The sequence below is a fragment of the Boleophthalmus pectinirostris genome, unplaced genomic scaffold, assembly GCF_026225935.1.
Source record: "Boleophthalmus pectinirostris isolate CB_2022bp ecotype Guang Dong unplaced genomic scaffold, ASM2622593v1 HiC_scaffold_10, whole genome shotgun sequence".
Lineage (NCBI taxonomy): Eukaryota > Metazoa > Chordata > Actinopteri > Gobiiformes > Gobiidae > Boleophthalmus > Boleophthalmus pectinirostris.
Window position 1 is genome coordinate 17,395,651 of NW_026570971.1, and position 23,157 is coordinate 17,418,807.

Consider the following 23,157-nt stretch of genomic DNA (forward strand, 5'->3'; position numbering starts at 1 on the left):
AAATCAGTATTGAGTTTGAAGTATTTTTCTTACTATCGAAATCCAGTTTGACATAACATAACATCATGAACACTTATTATTATATCATCTTATTTTGCTTAACATTTAACCCTTACTATTTTTGTGTTATGACCATATTATCTTCAGTGGCATTTACAAAAAACTATGATACACAATTCATATTAACTTAGTAAGGCTTTTATGACTGCATGTCTGTTGGATGGGACCACACTGGCCAGCTTTCACTCCCTATATGCATGATCTGTTGCTGAGTCTCTACTGAGCCTTCCATCTCACTTTTATAAAATATTGATCATTGCAGTAGCAGTTTTGGAGATTCCTTTGAACATCAAAAAAGTAAAATTCAACTTAGTTAAAATGTATCCGTCCTGCTCGCTTTTACAATCTCTCTACCTTCAAACTATATTTATTCACTTCCTTTTAACTTTCGTATTATGCAGTGATTTGTTAATTATTAGTCACATAGCCATTACTATTATACTACTAAACTAAAAGGTCCTATATTACACAAATTTGAGAGCTTTAATCAGTTATCATAATGTTACATCCTCAAAAACTAATCTGGAGTTGTGTTTTGTTTTATTCACACATGTTTGAGTAATCCTGCGTTATTATTAGTGTATCTACATCTCCAAAGCTCAAAATGCTCTGTTCTACCTTAAATCTCAGCCTAAATATGCACATTTGTGACAGCAGCCATGCGTGAATGAAACAAAACAACTCTCGGTATGTTTTTTAAGAGGAAACAGCATTATAACATAGATCGGAAAATAGCGTAAAATGGGCCCTTTCATGTACAAAAGTCTACATTCCTGCCTAAGCAAATACTCTTCCTCTCTCCCCCCGTGGGACTTCTTCTGTCAGTGAAGAGTCTCTTGTGAGGCGGCCTGTCACAGATGTTCCCAGCAAGCTCCTCAGTCTAACCCCTCCACCTCAGGGACAGTGCGGATACGAGTCCAGAGGCAGCAGAAACTCTCTCTTTACATGTTGTTAATGTTAAACGGTATAGCCATATGTGTCCTGGAAAAGCAAAGATCGGTGTGTCAGATCCCTTAAGCCTGCTGGTCATTAATAAACATGATCATGAATGTTTAATCCAATCAGTGGGGTGTCAAGGGAGCCGCGGAGGTGCTGGTGACAAAGTGGAGGGGACTGGACAGATTGGAGGACAGCAGGAGGGAGGGCAGACGTGCATGATACTGGGTCTGTGTGTGGGGCTTATCAGTACAGGAGACTACAAAGGAAAGCAATATTACAGTATAAAGGTGTATTGTACATTTAACTGTGCCTATTCCCCCAAGGCTAACGTTTTTTGTCAGTGCTATAGATATCACAAGGTTACTGCACACACTTTTATTAGTGCTGTTGTTCGAGTGTAAATGCCCTGCAGCATGTTGACAATCAGTGTACAAGAAAACAAGCAATAAAATGGTTATTGAGTTTGAACTTAGTTAAAACTATTAAACCTTCTGATACCAACAATAGACTTTATATTGTTAGTCTAAATAGTTACTCATAGTAGGGCTGCCAATATATCACAGTCAAATATAAATTGGAGTTGGCGCAACAAAATGTTGAGCTTTTTAGATAATGGGCAATGTCCACTGTCTTTAAATATTGAAAGATCGATATATTGTATCGTTTATGTGATGATTCAGTATCGATATATCTCCAACAGTATTTTTTGGTATATTTTACTAAATGATTTTGTTATAGCTACAGTTTTGTTGCTTATTTAGTGGAAAGAAACTCGTTTGAGACACATTTGACATTTTCACAGTTTTGATGATTAAAATGTTTGTGTTCCATATGAACTTTGTACAAAAAGACTTTCAGTATCACAGCCATGATTTAGCCATGATTTTTTATTGAACCATATTGAATCGATTTAAAATATATCATATTGAATCGAAAGTGCATGTGTACGTATCGTATCGGCAACTTCTTAATGATACCCAACCCTAACTGTCTTTATATGGAACATGGCAGCCGTGCTTCTGTCAGTGTGCCCCAGGGCAGCTGTGGCTACAATAGTAGCTTACCATCACCAGGGTATAGAGCTGAATGAATAATGCTGAATAATGCTCTCTGAGTGAAAAGCGCTATATAAATATTTACTTACTTACTTATACTTTAGACCTACAAACATCTTCTGATTTCTGAGGGATTCTTGGATTAGATGTTTGCTATTGATTTTTGTATTTGTTTATCAGTTCAAATTTCAGTCTTCTCTCAAAGGCTCATGGAGGTTTTTTAAAATGTGTACTCTAAACAGTATCCTACTTTTTAAACATAAATTGCAATTTGTTCCCACAATTATGCAGTCCTATAGTATTAAAATATTTGCTACATGGTACATAATCTGTGATTTACTTGAAAACAAACTGCAAGAGACAAATCACAGTTAAAGGGCCCATATTACATTATTTTGTGATCTATGTTATAATGTTGTTTCCTCATCAAAACATACATACAGTTGTGTTTTGTTTCATTCACGTTTCGGTTAATGCACAAATCCTGCATATTTAGGCTGAGTTCTTCTCTTGAACTGAAAACACTCTATTCCACCTTACATCATTGCGTCATGTGGCAATGCAAGAAGTGCTCCACTGTGTTTTTAAACTCCATACACTTTCACTAAAACCATTTGGATAATCTCAGCCTGGGGACTGCCATATCTACTGAACAAAAGGTAAAAGGTAGCTGTTACCTCTAAAACAGTGTTTCCCAATCTTTTATTCTGGGGATCCATATTTTAAAAGTCACAATCCTTCGCAACCCAAGTCAATAAACATTATTCATAAATCACAAAATAAAGGTGGATTTGACCATTATTGAACATTAATGAGGATATTTTATTGTTGACTGAGTGATCGTGTCTCTCTGAACAATTAGAATTACTCAAGTTTAAAAGAATGAAAAACAGTGATTAAAGCAGCAGCAATAAAAGGATCCAGAAGTCACGTATTTGGACATTAAATGTAGACTGTTTCTTTTTCTTTTCAACTTTAATTGAACCAGCAATATTGGAACAAAACAGTCAATAAAATAAGTACTAAAAGATATTGTATATTAGAATTTACAAAACATGTCTTAAGATTTCAACATTTCTAATGAGATAGGTGGACCTGTCTGTGTTTTTGTAGCTGGTTCCAGTCCGGAGTGCAGGAGGACAGCGCAACAGCGGATTAGGCGCATATCAGGCATCCTTCAAAAAATCTCTTGCGACCCTCTTGAGAGTCATGACCCAGTCTTTGGAAAACAATGCTCTAAAACTACCACTGCATGACATCGCAAGGTGGAACAGACCATTTTGAGCTTTGGAAATTTAGACAAACTAATGATGCAGAGTTACTCAAGCATGTATGAATGAAACAAAACACAACTCCAGACATGTTGATATTACATTATAACATGTCTTAAAGATCACAAGAGTCAATTTTGCATAATATATAACTTTTAAGAAGAATTCTTCTTTCTCTTTCTGTGTTGATGACTCAGTATTTTGTAGTAGTTTGTTTGTCTGCAATGCTCCCAGTGTTCCTCAGTCATATTCATACAGTCTTCAGAGATAATTACTATGTGCTGCAGTAGCTCACACACAGAGCAGGTGTTGGGGCAGAGTAAATGTAGCTCTCTTATGTGGGAAAGCGCATACACAAAACGGGAACAATGGGACCAACTGTAGAGCTGGATAAACCAGGTGTGACATGTACTGGAAGAGCTGAGTCAGGCTTCAATACCACACTTTAATATGTCTACATGGTGACAGACAAGATGTGTTTAACAATTTGTTTACAGAAGTGAATAAAGCTACCTATGTGATCATGTTTCCAAGGGACAAATGGGAAGGTCTGTAGTTTATAGTAGTGGTTAGTGTTAAATTTCAAACAATTAAAACACTTTCTTTACACAATAGAATATGATTTTCAGCTTTAAACAATAGTACTCTAGAAGTTAGTAGTTAGTAGTTTATAATGGCTGCCACTGTCTTCTTTGGTAAAATGATTGTAATTGTAATTCAATAGATTAGAACTAGTAGAATATATCCCAAAAGTAGTCTATGCAGTAGTTGTGTGTATTGGTGTTACCCTACTTATGTAGTTCAGTCACATGATTTTTCCCCGATTATGGATGCCATTTTGAGGACTATTATCGACAATTCAAAAGACAGAGCAGCAGTTTTTGGAGTTGTTTATTGCTATTGGAACGGTCCCATTATTGTAACCACTTGAAACAGTAATACAGATTTGAAAGCATTCAGGGTAGCTAGAGTCTCCGCAGGCTGTTTACTGAGACTCTATTGCCAAAACTTCACCGAAATCTAAAATATTTGACTTAAGTATATTATTAAATTTGACGTGAGCAAGCACCAAAGTTCAGAGTCACTACCCTCCTCTGTTATAACTATCTGTTCATTGTTTTCCATTACACAACTTGAAGCCTCCACATCACTAAAGTGGATGTGACTAGTTCCAAGCCGCTGGGAGACTGACACTGGTGGGGCTTTCTTCACCTGACTGTCTGTTTGTCGGTCTTCACTGATCATGCTCCCAAAAGTTCAAAGTGCTGCACTGTCAAAGCTCTAACCACCAGCTCAGCATCCTGCCCCACTACTGCAATCCCCATGTACCTTCATCCTACACAAACTACATCCTCACATTCACGTTGCGAGATTTAATAGGCTCCCTCGTCACCCTACAAAAGCACAAACACACTAAAAATCAACACAATCAGGCTAAATGCTAACCTCTTATTCTGTGTCATTGCTAACTGTGGTGACTTTTGACCCCGGCACCTCCCTGGCCCTTCACTTTCAATGCGAGAGGAGGGGACAACGGAAGCCATAGAACTCTGCTCCTGACTAATAAATGAGACAGGAAGTCAGGCCAGATAATGGTATGTAAACACATTTGGGTAATTGGGGACCCTAGTAAATTAATTGAAGACATCAATCTTGCAGTTTGTGCATTGAGCACATTGTAATTTTGGGTGTTGTGTTTCCATTGTAGTATCTCTAACAATGTTTGATGTGGGTAAAGCAAGTTAGGCTTTGAAAGGCATGTACAGGAGAGATAGCACGCGGTCTCCTCAGTGTGCAAACAGCAGCTTGGCAAACAGACCTGAGCCATCATCACAGAGATAAAAGTGTATTTGTGCTATGGGAGCACCGCACAGGAAGATGACACGTTTCTAAAATGAATAAAGAGGAAATTAAAGGGTGGGAAATGGGGCTAGGCAGCAGAGGTCTAAAATTCTATACTCTTTGGTGAATTTGTAGAGGAAAATAAGTGGTTCATCGTATCATGGTTAGAACTGAGAAAGCTTTATAGGGTTGCATTATCAAGTCTATTCAAGCTTTTGAGAGCCTGTCAATACAACATGTACATGTTTTTTAGTTAAACATACATATATAATGAGCCAACAGTCTGATGTATGAGATTTAGGCCGTTGAGATATTGGATTGAAAGTTTGTTGAATTTCTAAAAAGATTATTCTGGAATAAATGTTTTTAGTATATCAGAATTTTAAATGGGTGTAACATTTATAGTAGAAGAACAAAGAAAACAGTTTGATGGATTGTGTTGTTTTCCATATTAAAGTAACAGTGTGTGACTATTTCAGAGTAGAGATTTTGATGTGATGGACTGACTGCATAATTTACTTTGGATTACAGTTTTATTCTAATTGAGAAGATCAGCAGGCAATAAGGATTTAGAAGCTTTAAAGAGTCTTTGCACTTTGCACGACTAGACGTTGTACCTCCCAATTCTTTTACATTTGGAGATTTAAAACTAGGTGAGCCAGTTTGTCTACTCTTGTCTATAGTCCTTAGGCTTACAGAGAGATGGACTCTACAGCCAGCACTAGGTAAAAGCAGCACGGACAGCTCTGCCCGGTCTGAGCGAGTGTGCTGGCCCTGATAACATGGCACCAATGAGGCACTGGCAGAGAGCAGCGCAGTGCACTCCCACAGTTGTGAATAATTACTGTGGCGGCTGAGTGCAGGAGAGATAGGGGATTCCTCTCATCCATAACAACCAAGATATATAAAGGATGGCGCTTTGCTTTGGATGGATGTTGGGGGTTAGGAATGTGAGATCTGGTTGTCTAAGAAAGCAGGCTTATAATGTGCCCAGTAGATGTAAACAGATTTTGAATACAGAAGGCTTTAAGAGAGAATCAATATATTTAATCAATTTAGAATGCAGCAACTGAGGGGCAGCAGAAACAGGCCAAGCTTGCACTGAATAACCCCAAATCCATTTATCACACCACTCAGATACTGGTCACAAATCAGGTATAGAGTGGTAGGCTATCAGATGATTCTGGCTTAAGCTATAAAAGCAATTTTGATTGAACAGGCACTTCAAAAAAGGGATTGAGTGTGGATATAGGGCTAGGAGACTTTTTAGTCAGAGAGTAAGGTAAGATAGGTGAGCACTGCAGATTTTTAACTGTCGCACTCAGTCTGCCTTCACTGCTCTATGGTCTTGGCACCTGCTGCGATGCCATACTACCCTCTAGTGGTCAGAAAATGAACTGATACAGAATAAAACAAAGACTAAACTATGATGCCCAAAATGAAAACATAAAAAACAGACCCTTCCATGTAACATTTTTAAAATCCAAGCACATGTCACCAAGAAGAAAGTGTCACTGCGTCATTTGTTACGCCAGAATCTCTGAACACACATGTCACAGAAGTATGGACAATACTCAGTCCATGCCATTGGGGCTAGCACACTCATTAGTGGAGCATGCTGGGTAATCTTGCACTAAAGGTCAGAGCTGCTTTGTTCAATTGGACCAGACTGAGGTTTGTCTGCACCAGTGACAGAGCCTCAGATACATGTTTAAGCCAGACACTGTAGTGTTTAAAAGACACATACAGCTCATCTTATATTCTTAGTTTTAAAAAGCACCATTATTGTACTAACATTCATAAAGCAAGATATGTGGTTTATGCATGTAAAATATTGATATATGGGAATGAATGTCAGATGCAGTACAATATTAGTGAGGGCTGACTGATATTTTGTAATATGCCACTCGTAGCCTACAACTTGAGACAGCAGTGGCTCAGAAGCTATTGTGCAATTATGAGCTGTGGCAAAACACTTGAGCCCCTTGCCCATGTGGTGTGGAAGTGATTAAACTCATCTAATCTCAGAAGCTAAACACGGTTGGGTCTGGTTAGTACTTGATGGGAGACCACTGGAAATACCAGATGCCACAATGGGCTGCAGTGGGTCTACTGCATAGGGCATACTGGTGTGTCCTTAGACAAGACACTTCACCCACCTCACCTAGTATGAATGTGGTGTGAGTGTTGGTTGTGGTTGGAGGGGCCAATGGCACAGATCAGTGGTCAGGCTATCTCAGGGCAGTTGGCTGTACAGTGAAAAAATAATGCATTGTATACAGAGCTTTGGATGTCGTGAAAGGCATATATAAAGCCAAAGCAATATTAATAGTTATAGTATGGGTGTTTTAGTATTAGCCAATTAGCCATTAGCCATTAAGCATTAACCAGTGTGTAGGCCAGTTGAATCTTTGACTCAAGAGTTCAGTGCATAGATATTCTGCTGTATAATACTTTATTACTCCACTGTCCTGTGCCATTCCTTGTTAAAGCAAAGTGCTGAGGTGGCATCAGCAGACTCCACTACAGACTAGATAAATAGTGGCGCTTGTGTTCCCTGATGTTGGGTTCGGTGTATGCATAGTACAGTGTGGTGGTGTTTGTGTGTGCAGTGTCAGCTCTTCTTCCAGCTGTTGCAGCTGGGACGGGACATGAGCTACAAGGGTAAAGACAGCTGGCTCTTGCATAGTAGTCCAAATGGACCCTGTTTTTTTCTATCTAGGTACCAGAGGTGTACTTTATCTTGGTGTTGTTAACAGTTTAGTTTGTATATGTAAAATAGTATTTGTATTTGTAGACATTTCATGTAATACTCACCCTGATTCCCTAAAGACTCAATAAAATTAGAAAATCTGATGCACCTTCAATTTTTTTTATTCATCATCACAAGTTTAACTGAAAACAGCAGACTATGGTTTTCTAATATGCCTCAAAGTAAAGCACTACAAGTTTGAAATGTACAAGAGAGACAGGGTTAAAACATGGCTACAGGCCTGCATGCACAGATGGAGGAGTATACAGCGTAGTTGTGAGTGCTGGACAGACCAGTCTACTGCTCAGGTCTCAGGCAGATCCATCTGAACTGTACACAATATCTGAGGTCATACTATACTGTGGGTAGCATCATGAAGGATCCGTTCAAAAAGGCACAGCCCCAACCTCCCAACCTCTAGAGTCACCAAGCTAACGCTTAGAAACTACAGACTACACGTCGCACAGTGCTCTGTGCTCTGTGGAGGGGGGATTTAAGCAGCAACATCAAATGAACTGGTCCCAGAACACTACTGTGGTCCTGGATCAGTGAACAGTTCTAAAGCGTGTGTTGAAACAGACAAAGCATTTATTTCAGACCAAAACAATATGCATCATAATCCAAAACATACTGCTGCTCAGTCCTTCCTGTCATGATTTCAGGTTTGATCAGAAACAGATTACATGTCAATATTGAGAATACAACATTCAAAAATTTTCTTGCTCCAATTTTAACATCTGCACTAATAGTTTTTGTGTGTAGAAGTTGTAAAGAAAAATAGTGGACACCACAAGCGCATTCATTGCAGACCTTTGCAGCAGCACTGTACAGAAGAGAATCTCACTAAAACCGCTCTGTTCAAGTACTGAGTGAAGTCTATTAAATCCATTGTGGGAACCAGAATTTCTACATTTCTTCCATAGGAAGGTCAAAGCTCAATTCCCCCATATACAATTAAAACATTAGCAGGCTATTCAATAAAAGTCACCACGCTTTAGGTCAATTAAAATGTGTGGGGTAATTTTAACTAAAAAGAAATAAAATAAAATACATTTTTTCTAGTATGCTATTGAGCCTTCCGTTTAGGTACACTGGCATTGGTGAATTAAAATAGTCAATAATCATCAGCTGTAATGTCCAGTGTGTTGGAGGTGCTGGGAGTTTGTTGACATGAGTACAGAGAAGAAGAGAAACGCTTTACAAAATGATCTTGTACCTACTGAGTGATGATTATGTCCCCTCAGTGTCTGGGACAGAGTCTAGCACAGGCTGACTGGCAGCTTCCTCCGTGGACTCACTCTGTGCATTATTCACTATGTCCTCAGGAGAGCCAGGCTGCTCCTGCTGCTCTTCACCTCTAGTGGGCGCAGAGTCAGTGCAGAGCTCTGCAGTGGACTCTGCTGTGGATTCAGCCATGCTAGTGTCCATACCAGGTCCATTCTCCCAGGAGGGCGGGGGGGAGCCCACATCATCCTGGGAGTGCTCCTCCTGCATGGTGTCCTCCTTTAGAGAGGGGTTGGTCTCCTCACACAGGCCCGTCACATACGAGTCCTGGGATGCCTCCTCGGATGCCTCCTGGAACGTTCCCTGGGAGGCCTCCTGGGACGCCGCTTGGGACGCCTCTTGGGATGCCTCCTGGGACGCCTCTGTGGGAGGGGAAGAGGCTTGAACCAGGGCTGGACTTTCTGGAGAACCTATGGTTGGAGGGGACAGGGTGACTGGGCGAGCCGGTGACACTGTCTGCAGAGGGGTCTCAGACTCAGACGGTGACGGGACAAAGTCTGAAGACTGACTCAAAGGAGCTGGATTCTCCGGGGATAGAGCAGGGGATTGTGGGAGGGCAGGGGATTGTGTAAGAGCAGGAGATTGTGGGAGAGCAGGAGACTGGTTTTGAGGCACTGGGGAAACTGCTCTCTCCTCCGGTGGCTCTGATGCAGGCTCCTGGCTCTGTGCTGAAGGGGGGGATTTGGTTGGAACTAAAGGCTGTGGCTGATTGAGGCCCAGGAGTGGGGGCCTGGCCTGGACCAGTGGAGGGGACTGGAAGCGTGGTGGAATCTGAGGGTTTAATTTCAGAGGTGTTAACATTTTGCCTGGGTTGAGAGCCAGGTTTGGATTGAGTGGTGGAGTTGGAAGCAGAGGCGTGGGCAAGGGCAGAAGGGGAGTCCAGTTCCCTCTGTCTCTGTCACGCTCTTTGTCCCTCTCGCGCTCGGTCTCCCGAGGGCGCTCTCTACCTCGATCTCGGTCTCTATCTCGGTCTCTGTCTCTGTCTCGGTCTCTGTCCCTTTCCCTTTCCCTGTCTCGCTCTCGGCTGTGACGACCACCGTTCATCTCTCTTCTGAAATCAAAGTCTCGCTCGTCCCGGTCCCTTTGTCTGTCCCACGGCCGCCTGCGTTCATCTAAATCTTGGTGGAGGTCACTGTCAAAAGGTGCAGAGGGACCAGCTCCGCGGCTCCAGGGCTGTGTTGGTCCACTTGGCCCTCCAGGACGGTTGTCAAAACGACTGGGGAAGTTCTGTGCTGATGTGGGGCGATCACGCTCGTCAAAGTCCCCTCTGGTCTGACTCCAGCGGTTATCAGGGGTGAAGCCGGCTAGAGCCTGTAGCCTGCCCACTAGGCTGCTTCTGGCTGGCTGTGTACCAGGGGTCTGCAGTAAGGGAGGTCGCCCGCTACCAGGGCCTCCCAGGGGCTCTCGCTGCTCTGGGGGAGGGGTGCGCAATAACCCAGTGCTCGGCTTCTCCATGGGGGGGAAACGGTAGTCTTGGTCTTTCCCTTCATCAGCCCCAGAGGAAGACTCGTCTTCTGTTTTGGGTAAACTTTCATTATTAAGATTGGGGGCTCTATTAAAATGGTCCAACTGGGAGAAGGGTGCTCTGGGTCGGGCCTGTAGGGAGCCGTCTAAAAGCCCCGGCTGCATGAGAAGGGGGAAGCGCCCAGCTCCAGGGAGCAGGTTTGGGCGCACATCTAAAGGCAGCAGCCCAGGGAGGCGCTGTGGTGACAGACCAGGGTGAGTGAGAGACGCTGAGGGGTGCATGCCCAGGAGGCCCATGCCACTGCGCACTGCATTCTGCATACCTGCACATTCACAAGGGAGAGTCTGTTGGAAACAAACTTTTGAGCTGTTCATAAGTGAATTACTGGCACTGTAAGACTCACCCTGCAGTGTGAGCTCTGCAGCAGCATCCATGCCCTCAGACTGAGCTTTCTCATTAGCAGCTTGCTGCGTCTGAAGTCCCATTGGGGTAAACACACCAGCTCCAGGGATGGCTGAAGGCATGAAGTTCCCAGGAATAGTGCTGCTTGGAGGGATCAGTGCACCAAATGGTGAATCTTTAACACCATCTTGACTAGAAGTGACTGAAGGTTGCACAAGGGCTGTGTAAAAAGTGAGAAAAATAAATGTACATATTTTTTGATTTGAGCCAACAATCTAGTGTAAAGAAAAAATACATACATGTAGGTGCTGTTGCCTGTGTTGTTTGTAAAAACCCTGCACAATACAACATATCTTGATAAGAATGTCAGGTCTTAAAATCAGTCTACAAAGGAAATGATTTGAAATCAGTCACTACCTGGAGGGGGCTGAGTGGCATTGAACCCGGCCCTTAAGAAGGGTGGTGGGGCAAAGCCTGGAGGAGGGATTCCCATTGACACTGAAAATGAAGGAGGCACCAAACCCACTGCACTGGGCACAGCTGGGGCAACAGGAAGCTGTTTACAGAGAGGGGGTGATATTTTTTCTCCTTTGAAATTGCTACAGTGAAGATTTTGTGAATATTCTTCGAACACACATACCTGCACAGGCATCATGGTGACCTGCTGGCTGAAGCTCTCTGCCTGTGGGTTGGTTGGAGGTGTAGTGTCAACAGCCACAGGCTGAGGTGCACTTTCTTTAGCAGTTTCTGCATTCTTTGCAGCCTCCCACTCTTTAAAAACATTGAACCAATGTATTAAAGAAAATCTAGAAAGATTAACTAGTAAAGAGGTCAAAATAGACAGTCACTTTACCATCATTTACAGTCTCCTGATCAATAATTCCTCCTTCTGCAAAACCATCCAGGTCATCAAGCTTCACTTTCTCCCAAGGTATGTAGGTAACACCCAAGTCTACATCCCAGAACTGCTTGTACTCCTGCTTTACACCTTTGTTAAGGGCCCAGGCAATCTGATGCACAAAAACAAGTGCACGTAAGAAATGGTTTCAACTCTGCAATTTTACATTATGCTTAATAAAAGTACCTTAATGACCTTAGAACCTATCTTAAAGGAGCCTGTGCTGAGTTTTTGACGGGCACGGTATGCATCTTGTCTATGGACCATACAGATGTAGGCACAGCCTCTGGGAGGGATCATCTGCACAAAATAATTTAACTGTTAGGAATTGCAAACATGTTTAATTACAACAATTACCACAAAAAAGAGACACAGCTTACATTTATAGATTCGATCTGTCCAAACTCTTCAAAGAGGTTGGTAAGGTCTTGTTGGGTTGCCTTCTTATCTACTTGGCCCACCCACAGAGTTGTGCTACACACTACAAGCAGAAGAAAAAGGCAAATAATGGTCAGAAATCCAAATCAAAAGGTAGAAGTCTAAAAGCATGAACAAATGAAGTATTTACCACTAAGAGTTTTGGAACGAACTGGAGGCAGTCCTTTCTTCTGTCTCTCCTTCTCCCTCTCCCTGGCTCTCCTCTCACTGGAATAGGAGCGAGAGGATTTCCTCTTACGGTCTCGGGAGCGAGAACGAGAGCGCCTTCGGTGTTTGCGCTTTCGAGAGCCTGAGCGCGACCTGGACCTTCTCCTTTTGGGAGATCTAAAATAGCAACAGTAGAAATGTTTTTGTCTCATTTGTTATTAACTGCAACGAAATGCTTACAAGAGTATTTTGTGCTGTTGAAGTCCATCCTTAACGGTTTTATCAAAACACACATTTGTGCTGTTAATGCAATAGTGTTTGGAAAGGTAGCTCACCGAGAGCGAGAGCGAGAGCGTGTTCTTGAGCGAGTGCTGACATGCCTCTTCTCTTCGGTCTCTACAATCTCTTCTTCCATTCCATCTGGGCCCTCATCTAGATCCATATCCTGAAAACAAGAAAAATATATACTTTTTGTGCATTTGTAAATTTGATTCCGTACACTTTGACATTATTACATAACATTTTTTTTTTAAATAGTTTGACATGTATCAACACAACATAACTGACATTGGCTTGACTTGGCATACCTCTTGTTGATTATCGATAGAATCGTCTAACTTCTCAGATTCAGAATGCTGAGGCTGGCTGCTGCTCTGAGCAGTTGCTACATTGTTGTCTTGGCCAAAGTCTTTACTTTCAAGACCCATTGTCTAGAGAAAACATATTTATTAAGGTTAATTATACAAATGACAACAGCATTTAGCTCTCCACTTTTTACCCATTATTTGTAGTTCTAACTTGGAGAAACAGAGAGAAAGAGAGAAAGCTAGTGAAAGACTGTACCTTCTGGTGCTGCTGGTGCTCCAGGAGCTGCTTCTGAAACTGCTCCAGGTTCTGCTGCTGCAGCTGCTCGGCCAACTGATGGAACAGAGAGCTGGGCTCTGACACTATTGGCCTATAAAAACAAACTATATTAGATCAAAACACAGGGACAAAATATAACATCCTTTACAACTTACAGTTGGGATGATGTATCTTTTTTAGATTCGTCACTACGCTCAGAATCATTTCCAAAGTCAAATGGACCAAGAAGTTTCTATAATGACAGGAGAACACTTAGGCAAAGTGACTGCAGAGTATTCAAACTTGTGACAAGCACTGGGCAATACCTTGTTAAAAGAGGAGACCCTCTGTTCCAGAGGGTTCAAAGTATTGGCTGTGGCTGCAGCAGTAAGCTGTGCCGTCAGTGCTTGTAGCTGCACCACCAGACCTGCATCTAGAGCCTGCAGCAGTGAAGGCTGGGGCTTCTGCTGCTGCATCTGCAAACTCTGCACCAACTGCTGTAGCTGAGCACACAGATACGTATAATACTGAGTCATAGGTTCAGTCCAAACTCCATAACTACCCAGGTGGTCCTGAGAGAGTCACTGACCTGCTGTCCCTGAGGACTTTGTAGGATCTGGGCCACAGCAGCGACAGTGTCTGTGTTGGAGATCTGTGAAGCCCAGTCCGGCAGACCCTGAACAATATTGGCGGGTGTGGCAGGAGTGGCCGGTGTGCCTGTACAGATGATAACTGTTGTAAGCAAATAAACATGCATCAGTTAAATACACAAGTGTTCTGCAGACTCACCTGGAGTGGCATTGTTGATGGGAGCCGCGCTGCTGGACATGACTGGGGTGACACTGGGAGGAGGAAGCCCTGCTGCCATGTCCAACAGCGGCTGGATAATATCACTCTTAAAAACTGCATTTTTTTGCCAGAGGTTGAGCACTCGCACAATTTTGCTCTGAAATCAAATAAAGAATAAATAGGCAACAAAATTAAAACAAAAACATGACACGATGTCCCATTTATTTCTGTTTTAATTCTGTGCATTGGTAATCGAGATGATTGTCCAACCAAAAAGTAGAAGGAGCCAAACATGAGTCTCCCACATAGGCTGTCAGTTCAAATTTCAACATTCAGTTGGTTTAAAACTTTCAACCTCCCGACCTAAACCTCAGCTCCTGCAGCCGGTCCATATACTGACAATGTGAAAAACTAGTATGTCTATCTGTAGGTTAAGGCAATGGCAACCCAAGATCAGTTTCATCATGCACATAGCTACAGCTGCATTTTGTGACCATGAAATCAAGCATTTGATGATATAGGCCCTATTCACAGAGCCGCCTGGCTAGTTCTGGTTCTCTCAAAAACTGCAGAGCCGCACTTCCCACTCCATTCATTGTGTATTGGGAATAAGCATAGTGGTGAAATAAATCTATATTTAAATATCAGACAGCAGTTGGATAATCACAGACAGAATGTTAAGACCTTTACGACAATGTATTTTCTTTAACCTACTGTCCTCCGTTTATAATTTAAATATAGATTTATTTCAGCATGGCTTGGCTAATTCCCAATACACAATGAATGGAGAAGGAGGTGCGGCTCCGCAGTTTTTGAGAGAAGTCGAACTGGGTGGGTGGATCTGTGAATAGGGCCCATTGGCAGATACTCTGAATGATCAATACCAGGATTGAACAAGATGGATTGGTGCATATCTATGAAAACTACAACCACCATCACCAAGCATGCAATGCTGGAATAGGTTGTGTCCAAGTTAGATAAATTAGAGTAAACAAGTTATTTTCACTGAGTCCCAAGTTGACCTTTAGAACATTATAAACAAACTGAAGACAGACCTTGTCATCTGGAGGGCAGCGGTAGAGATGCTGAAATGTCACAATTATATTTTTGCTGAAGCGTGGAGCAAAGACGTCCTTCTCGGTCCCAAACTGATGTCTGGACTGTCTGACAATAGAGTCGATGACATAAAGCCCCGGAACTTTGTACTCTGGTTTGCACTGGGGAGGGACATTTTTTTATTGATTTGACGAAAGTCAGTTTAGATTATAGAAATAACATAAATGTGCAGCATACCTTTTGTATGAACTTCTCTACACTTTGGACGACATGTTTGTAGAACTGAAAGGGGAAAAAAAGATTAATTATAATAACACTGTGATAATTTAAACTGACAGGAGGTCCTGTTCCTCAGATGCACCTGAAAAAAGCCAGATTAGAAAAAGGAGTTAGAAATGGAATGACTGCCTCTCTCCTTGCAGAGAGCTCATCTACAGAAGGAAGCAGTTGACACAAAATACATAATACCCAAAGACAAAGTTAAAAGTCACAGTAAATTGGGACAGTAATAACTGTATAAAAATAAAACAAGCAGTATTTTGGGTAATATGCACCATACATAATGCCACAGACTCTATAAAGAAGTGGACTAAGTGAGTTTGATGTCACCCATAGCCTTCAGCTCCACTCAAATAAAGCTCGCAATACTAATGGTAGAGGCAAATTCAGAGCCAGGCTCTATATTATGAATAGGATTTTTCTTAACAGACAAAATAATGGAAAATAAACACCAGGATCATGTAGAGTGGGTTAACATGAACATTTTAAGACCAAAATGACAAGGCTCTTAAAGAGAGAAGGGCCACACTATTCCAACGCAAGTCAATGGGAGCCAGAGTCAAACGGAGTCAGAAGAGCCTGCTGCCAAGAGCCTCCTATATGGAATGCACCGGCTAGCACTCGCTACGTCCCTGTATATGTACAGTCTAAGATACCTACACACAAAAACACCATCTGTAAATGGGGTAAATCCACAGATGATTTTATCAAATGAAGTCAATAATTTATGTTATGTTATTTAATAAATAAAATAATATTGCAATGTAAAAGTTCTTAATCTATCGCAAATGACAGCAGTACCATAGATTTGGGACAGCCTTACAGGGACACCATAAGAGCACAACAATGACATTCACAGGAATAAAGGTTGTTGTTGGAATAATTTTACAAGTCATTCCCTAATCACTTGATTGTTTCCTTTGCCTTATAATGGCTTGCTTTTGGAAGATTTGAGTTTAATCTTAGACATGATTAATTTCATACTGTTACCGTACCCAGAGCTGATGGGTGCAGTTGAGATACCACTACAGTAACCCCAAAAATGTATTATAAACACAAAAGATTCAAGCCTCACTCAAAACATATGGACCACAAGCAACCAGCCCCATAGAGGGACAAAAAAGCAACTGCAGCATTTACTCATCATCATAATGATTAGGGGAGAAAACAATATAAGAAATACTGCACTATTGTGGACAGTAAAAAGCTCCTTGGCTTTAAGGAGAGACACTTGACTAGCTGAGACTTCCTGTCAATGGTAGTTGATGCATTAGATATTTTTGAATAGTGTTCATGTCATCAAAGTTTATTAAAATGTCCAGACAGTCATTTTAAGCTTGCTTTGGTGCTCCATGTGCCTGGAAGATAATTTTACAAAATGATTTGAAGCTGATGTCCTTAAGATGACCCAGTTGTGAGAATTTAGAATGCTCTGGATTATCCACACAACCACACTCTACTCTGCGACTACAGAGACTGAGGGTCCACACTAAGCAACTGACAATTAGAAGAGAGCACACCAAAGGCCGCACAAACACTTCAAACTTGTGGCACTAGCAGAGGTGCAATCTCATTCAGGATTCTAGAGAGGAGAGAGACATTTACAAGTGGTGACAGAAGTGAAGAAATATTTCCTGTGTGAATTTGATCAAAAGCAACCCTGTAATTTGGAGTCCTATTTATGAGGCAAACGTCAGCAACACGAGGAGAGGATTCATGTTTATTTCAGCTTTAGCTTTGGTTGTTGAGTGGTAAAACTAGTACTTTTTATATTATTAAGCTGCTGTTTAGGTGTCTACGTGTTGCTGTTGCTATCGTTTATGTATCGTTTCTTACTACTAATACTACTTATTAATACGATGAGGATTGAATTTTAGCATCTGGGCTAAAACTTTCAAAAATGTTTGGATGACTGCAAGTGAGGTCTAGTCCTGTGCACACTTTACAATTCAAACATGTAAAGAGTTGTAAGTTGTACAAAGTAAGAAACTGGAGCAACTGATTTCAGCTAGTGATGACTGAGTGACTAGTCGACTGAAAAAAAGAAAATCAGGCTTAAATAGTGTAGTGTGTCCTTAGTTTTAGACTTCTAAAAACAATTTCATAAGAGAAACTGAAACTAAATATGTAACAGTTTAAACCAATCCTTTGACATTACTATGACAACTTGCTCACAATAGAACCAAAGAAATTATTGATTGACTAAAGACATGCATGTACATCAGTTAGTCAATTAAAAGGCACAGCAGTGTTCAATTAAGCTCTGGAAATTGTTAGGTTCTTGTGCAAAAACAAAAAAGCTTGTATACATTGAAGTATGAATAAACAATATCTTTGTATGTGAAAAGGCAGAATAAACTATCCAGTCATTTCAAGGCTCCCAGCTGTTGTGCATTAGAATCCTTATAATCCAAATAAAGTTATCAGTTCTTAAAAAGTCAACCACCAATTAAGTAACTAAACAACTACAGCCCTAATAAATATAGATAGCAATTAGAACTTCTGTGCAAGTGCTGTATGTCAAGAGGCAAATAACTTACTGCCACTTTGCAGGGAGGTGCTTGAAAAATATCAAATATAAGCAAAACAGACTGTTTTGTAGGTAGCCTGCACACCAGTTGTTCAAAAAAAAAAAAAAGGGCCACCACTGAACCCGGGTTCCCAATACCTAAACCTGCATATAGAGGACACATACACGTTTTACTAAGTATATGAACAGGTCATGCCTCATGTGAAAGCTAAGAACCTCCACTAGAAATCCACGAGCATTAGCACTGATTAATGATTGGCTGCAGGTCTGCAGGTAATGCGGAGTGAGTTAGGATTTAGTTAGTGAGGATGAGAAAAGCATTTTAGGTTTAAACCAAAAGGATTCCAGAGATGAAAATGGCAATCCAAATGGCTCATGCCAATATAAATTATTTTATGATTCAGTAGCTGATAGGATATTCCGCAAAAGATCTGAAATGAGATCAAACTCAGTGATTGTCTGGTGGTGCACTGCTCTACCTAACAACAGTGTTACAGTAAAAAATGATAAATCCAAGTTGCAAAAATTAGACAGGGCACCCTGTAACTATGTAGTTTTCATTTCTACCGACAACACGATGAAATGAGGGCTGTACAGTCAACTAAAAAATCTTTATTAGCTGACCAACTGATTTAATGAAGATTGATTATAAACAATATAGTCAACCGATGAACTGACTAGACTGAAGGACTACAGCCTTAGCTGACTGATTTTTGCTTTGGCTAAGCAGTTCATAGTTCCATACATCATCTCACATATTAATGCTCCTGGATATGTCTAAAATGCACACTGCCAGTGAGAATTAAACCGTGCTCATTAATTTCGATTTCAATTCCAGTTTATAAATATTTTTATGAGGGCCTAAAATAAATAGGATCAAACATCACTGAACCCTCCGAAATCTCTTTATCTTCTGAGATCACTCATCGTGTGCTTAATGAATATACCACTCTACTGCTCAAATACAAATGTTTAAAACATAACTGCTAAATGTTTGCTGGTTCAGGGTTTCAGATAACATCACAATCTATAGATATTTTATTTCAATTCAAATAAAATGTTTATATTAGAGGTAGGACAAAACACAATTTCCACAATACAATAGACAAGACTGGGTACATGAGAACAAGATAATATTTACTATAGTAAATAAATTGTGCCGTTTAGTTCAAAATTTTGGCCTAATTTTTATTTACTTTATTTAATATTTTTGCTGCACAAGCTTGTGGCAATTTTGACTCACAAAACACAAGATATTGTGCCATATGGACTTCTGGGGTCTAGCCCAGGGATCTCCAACCTGTCCTCAGGAGTCACCAGTAGCTCTACACCTCCTTCCATGCAGTGGAAGGGGGTGGATGCAATGGATTTCTGAATATGTATTGTGCTTAATAACCAAAATCTGATTAATTACAACTGTATAGTGTCATTTTTATTCCTGTGTTTGAGCACTAATAAATGGATAATGGTTTGTCTTTCATAGGCACCCCACCTAAAGCAGTGGCTCTCATACTGTATACTCAATTTCTTACAATTGTTAAAGTGAGTAGCTCTCTGGCTTTTGCCTTTTACAAAGGTAGTTCAGAGGGAAAAAGGCTGGAGACCCCTGGTTTAGTCACTAAAACTAATGAAATCTGGATTTTGCTGGGGCTGCTTCCTGCGCTGTCTGACTTCATTGTTGATGATCTTTGTGTACAGGCAAAATGAGAGGTTTTTCAAATTCTGTTCATGATGTGCAGGACTACTACAATACCATAATGCCGTTTTTGAGAAGAAATAGCAAATAACCACCTAATTTACTTGCTCAACACTGAAATAACCTCAACATACCTACTAAATATCAGCTATGCAACAATTGAATTAAACTATGTAATAAAGGGCTGCTCACATTGCATACTCATGCTTGTCTTCAATGGATTCAGGGTCTACTTTAGCATAACAAATTACTCTAAACAAGTCTTATGCTTGTCAGCAGTGGATTCAGACTGAGGGAGACAACCTCAAAAAGGCAATGTTACATTCACGTTTAGCTAAAATGTAGCTTTAGTTAGATTTTTCGATGGCACCATATGTGGATGACTGTTGAAGCTCTAAACAGTAAAACCTAAATGCAGCACATAACAAATGCCTCTAGTGAATTCCTAAACTCCTAATGTCCTATGCTTTTGTGGCACTGAACTTCCTTCTCAAATAAAAATAAATGCAATGACAATACTGTAGTTTGAATGCTTTACTGGAGTAAAGGTACACTAAAACAAGGTTATGGTGAAAGCTTAAAAAGAGTTGGGGATCATTAGACCTCTTCATTAGGAAGAATTTTTGTCATAGTCTGAGTGATAAAACCTCTTCTGTATTTGATCAGTTAAATGAGTTAAATTAGATGCTTAAATCAATAATAGATATTTTGAGATGAACCTATTAACTTGTTTCAACCTTATTTGACACGCTGCTCAAATCCTAAAAAACTGCATAGTTTTAGAAACATAACAATTTATGAACTTAAATGTAACTCTACTGTGTCAGTTGTGAGAATGCAGCAGAGTTCTTGAGTCACAGGATCATCCCAAACTAACCCAGTCACACACATTCATTCATGTGCACGAACTACAAAGTGAAGGCCGCATGACGACAATGAGGCGCTCTGGGAGCTGGAAACCACCAAACTGTGGACAAGTGACCACTCAACCAACTGAAGCTGGATTCAAACCTCTGACCCTCAGATCAGTGGACAAATGCTCTGTAATTATCTGTAAATGTGTAAGAAAAAACAAAAGCTATGGTGTTTAAAAATCTATAATGAACTAATATCACAATATCACTTCAATATCCCAGTCCATCTCACAAAAGCAAACACCACACTAATGCAAAAGCATTTATCAAATGTATGCAAAGTGTGTTATGGAGTAATGGTAGATGCCCATCAAATAAAAGGGTGAACATGTCTGTGTGTCACGTTAATTCAAATAATTTACAACTCAAAGTGTATTCAACTTCAAAATCTACAATGTACTCACAACACCAACATCTAAACAACATTGTAACCAAGTAAATTACTCCTTTAACCAGCCCAAACCTCAAGCCAGCAAATACCAAAGTATGTGGCAGTGAGATGTCAAATTATGTGTGCAGGAAAATTAGACTTAAATCACTTAAGTCTTCTTTAGGCTTCCTTGTGAAACAACCCATACTCCTACCTAAGATGGTTACGGATTCTCTTATTTCTTTGTAACTCTCTCCACCCCATCCTCCTGCTTCACTTTCAGTGCATTGGGGGAGCTGGGAGAGCTGCTGAGGGAAGATAAACGGGTGTTATTCACAGGCAAAACACAAACACTACAAGAATACTATGAAACTTTTCAATATGCATAATTTCAACTGAATCTTAAATATCTGCAGACAAAGAACAGCTTAATGAAAATGGTAACTTCAGAATCAACAGTTCAAATAAAAGGGTCAGTGATTTGTGCAGCAGTTTTCAGAGAAACTTTCTTTCAAATCATAGCTAAAGAAAAAAAGTATTTTTGCTATCAGAAGGCTGGTTATCATTCCACTGGACAACATAGTAAGCCAAATATTAAGTAGATACAAGAAGAACACGGTGTTATCCACCAAAAAACATTAAACCAAAAAAGTTAAAGTGTCAGGTAGAAAAAAGTTACAAGTGTTAGGCAGATAACAGTTTAAGTTTGGCAAAATTGTTGGATAAATATAAATAAATATATGAAAGCAATTGCAGGATATCTAACTTTTATATAAATTACAGCAAAGGGAAGTCTCATTATATGTTGTCTTGAAGATGAGGGCATTTTGTCAACGTGATGAAGAAATGTTACCATTCCCACAGAAAAGTCAAGTCTGATATTGGTTGTGTAGGTCTTTTATTCCCTACTCAATACCTGTCTTATTATTAATACTTACTTTAATAGCCTTGATTCCAGACTTGGTGATTTGGGTCATCTTGGCCTTGGAGATGGGCGGTTTGTACTCGTTCAACGAGTACAGCTGGAATGAATAAAAAATGTGTCAAATTATGTGTGGTAGATTATAGAACGCTATGAGACTAAATGGGCTTCTTGTTAACATAGCTAATCTACGATTAATGTTAAATAACTATTGTTATTTCAGCCATTCTTGAAGTCATGAATTCATGAAGAACTGTCATTAATCCCTCCGCATCAAATATTCAATCCTCATCAGAATGCTCAGAGGATGCTTTAATAAGATGATGCTTAAAGAGGACACACAAAAGGATACTTGTACTGGTTCGGAGACCTCATAGCACATCATGATTCGGCTAGCGGTGGGCTGGCTATCCGCCGAGGTGCACCAAGCCATTTGATGCCCTTTGGTTATAGAAGCAGTACGACTTGCATAACAAAATGTTTATGGGCAAACACAAAGGCGGTGTGTCATATGCAAAGCCTTTAAATTGGTTTCTATGTTTTATCACGCAGTTTCTAAATCAAGTATTCAGTTCAAATTAATTAGCCAACTCGTAACGCTAAATTGCTAGATTTAAGTTAGCAGTTAGCTTTGGGATTGTGTTTTCCCATATAGAATGCACAAGTTGGTATGCAAAGACACAACGTGTTTGTTTATGGTGCACACCATGCTTATAACAAGTAAAATACAACCTGATCTGCTTTAACACAGTTGTAAGGGAGTGTAACACAAAGAGGCCTTGTACTGTATATGACTATACACCCCTCCTTTATGCTAGGAAAGCTAATGCTAGCCTCAGCTAATGGCAAATGCAAAGAAAATCACATAATACTCAATGGGTTTGATTGCATTAAACATAGTCTGTTGACACAAACCTCGTTGTTAAAAGCTTTGACCGCCTCCATGACGACGGGTTTCACCTCACAGATGGCCTAAAAATGTTTAGAGTTTTCCCCTCAGACCGGTTTAGGACGTGCATGCTCGACGCTCGGCGAAGATGGAGGAGACTGAAGAGCCAATATGGCGCTAGACTCGAGGAGATCCGCGCGACCAGCGACCCCCAACGGCCACAACTCAGACCTGCAACTCTGACTGTGACATTTTACCAGGGATACATAATGCATTTTACTCAAAATAGGGTTTATTAATCTAGTAGCCAATAATG

General features: G+C 40.5%; 2 protein-coding genes across 4 annotated transcripts in view; both read right to left on the reverse strand.

The window, feature by feature from the left end:
• tiam2a (TIAM Rac1 associated GEF 2a) overlaps positions 1-9,183 on the reverse strand; it is a 102,639-nt gene extending 93,456 nt beyond the window's left edge. Inside the window, exon 1 of the mRNA XM_055161281.1 lies at positions 9,136-9,183. The gene's annotated coding sequence lies outside the window, so the exon portion shown is untranslated. The remainder of the gene's footprint in view (positions 1-9,135) is intronic.
• On the reverse strand, positions 8,486-22,995 carry scaf8 (SR-related CTD-associated factor 8). 3 transcript variants are annotated; one of them, XM_055161321.1, is made up of 21 exons: positions 22,868-22,924; positions 21,969-22,052; positions 21,245-21,338; positions 15,479-15,523; positions 15,241-15,402; positions 14,186-14,342; positions 13,986-14,113; positions 13,723-13,899; positions 13,573-13,649; positions 13,397-13,508; positions 13,141-13,263; positions 12,889-12,998; positions 12,537-12,730; positions 12,349-12,449; positions 12,155-12,268; positions 11,924-12,080; positions 11,711-11,841; positions 11,488-11,626; positions 11,370-11,405; positions 11,072-11,290; positions 8,486-10,990 (listed from the first exon to the last, which is right to left on the reverse strand). In XM_055161321.1, exons 6-21 carry the CDS (start codon positions 14,262-14,264, stop codon positions 9,150-9,152), a joined length of 3,738 nt encoding a protein of 1,245 aa, XP_055017296.1. In that variant the 5' UTR covers positions 14,265-14,342; positions 15,241-15,402; positions 15,479-15,523; positions 21,245-21,338; positions 21,969-22,052; positions 22,868-22,924; the 3' UTR covers positions 8,486-9,149. The 3 variants fall into 3 exon arrangements, with proteins under 3 accessions (XP_055017296.1, XP_020775293.1, XP_055017287.1); XM_020919634.2 differs by lacking the exon at positions 21,245-21,338 and having other exon boundaries at positions 12,164-12,268; positions 22,868-22,995; XM_055161312.1 differs by lacking the exon at positions 21,245-21,338 and having other exon boundaries at positions 22,868-22,995.
• Positions 22,996-23,157: the final 162 nt, after the last annotated feature.

Bases quoted from the DNA above. Each gene is read 5' to 3' on its own strand.
- scaf8 (XM_055161312.1), bottom strand. From the start codon at position 22,897: ATGGAGGCGGTCAAAGCTTTTAACAACGAG. The intron at 13,650-13,722 runs GTATTGCCCAGT...CTGTCATTATAG, and splicing joins GGGTCTCCTCTTTTAACAAG to AAACTTCTTGGTCCATTTGA. The intron at 13,264-13,396 runs GTACAGTCTTTC...TGTTTTCTCTAG, and splicing joins AGCACCAGCAGCACCAGAAG to ACAATGGGTCTTGAAAGTAA.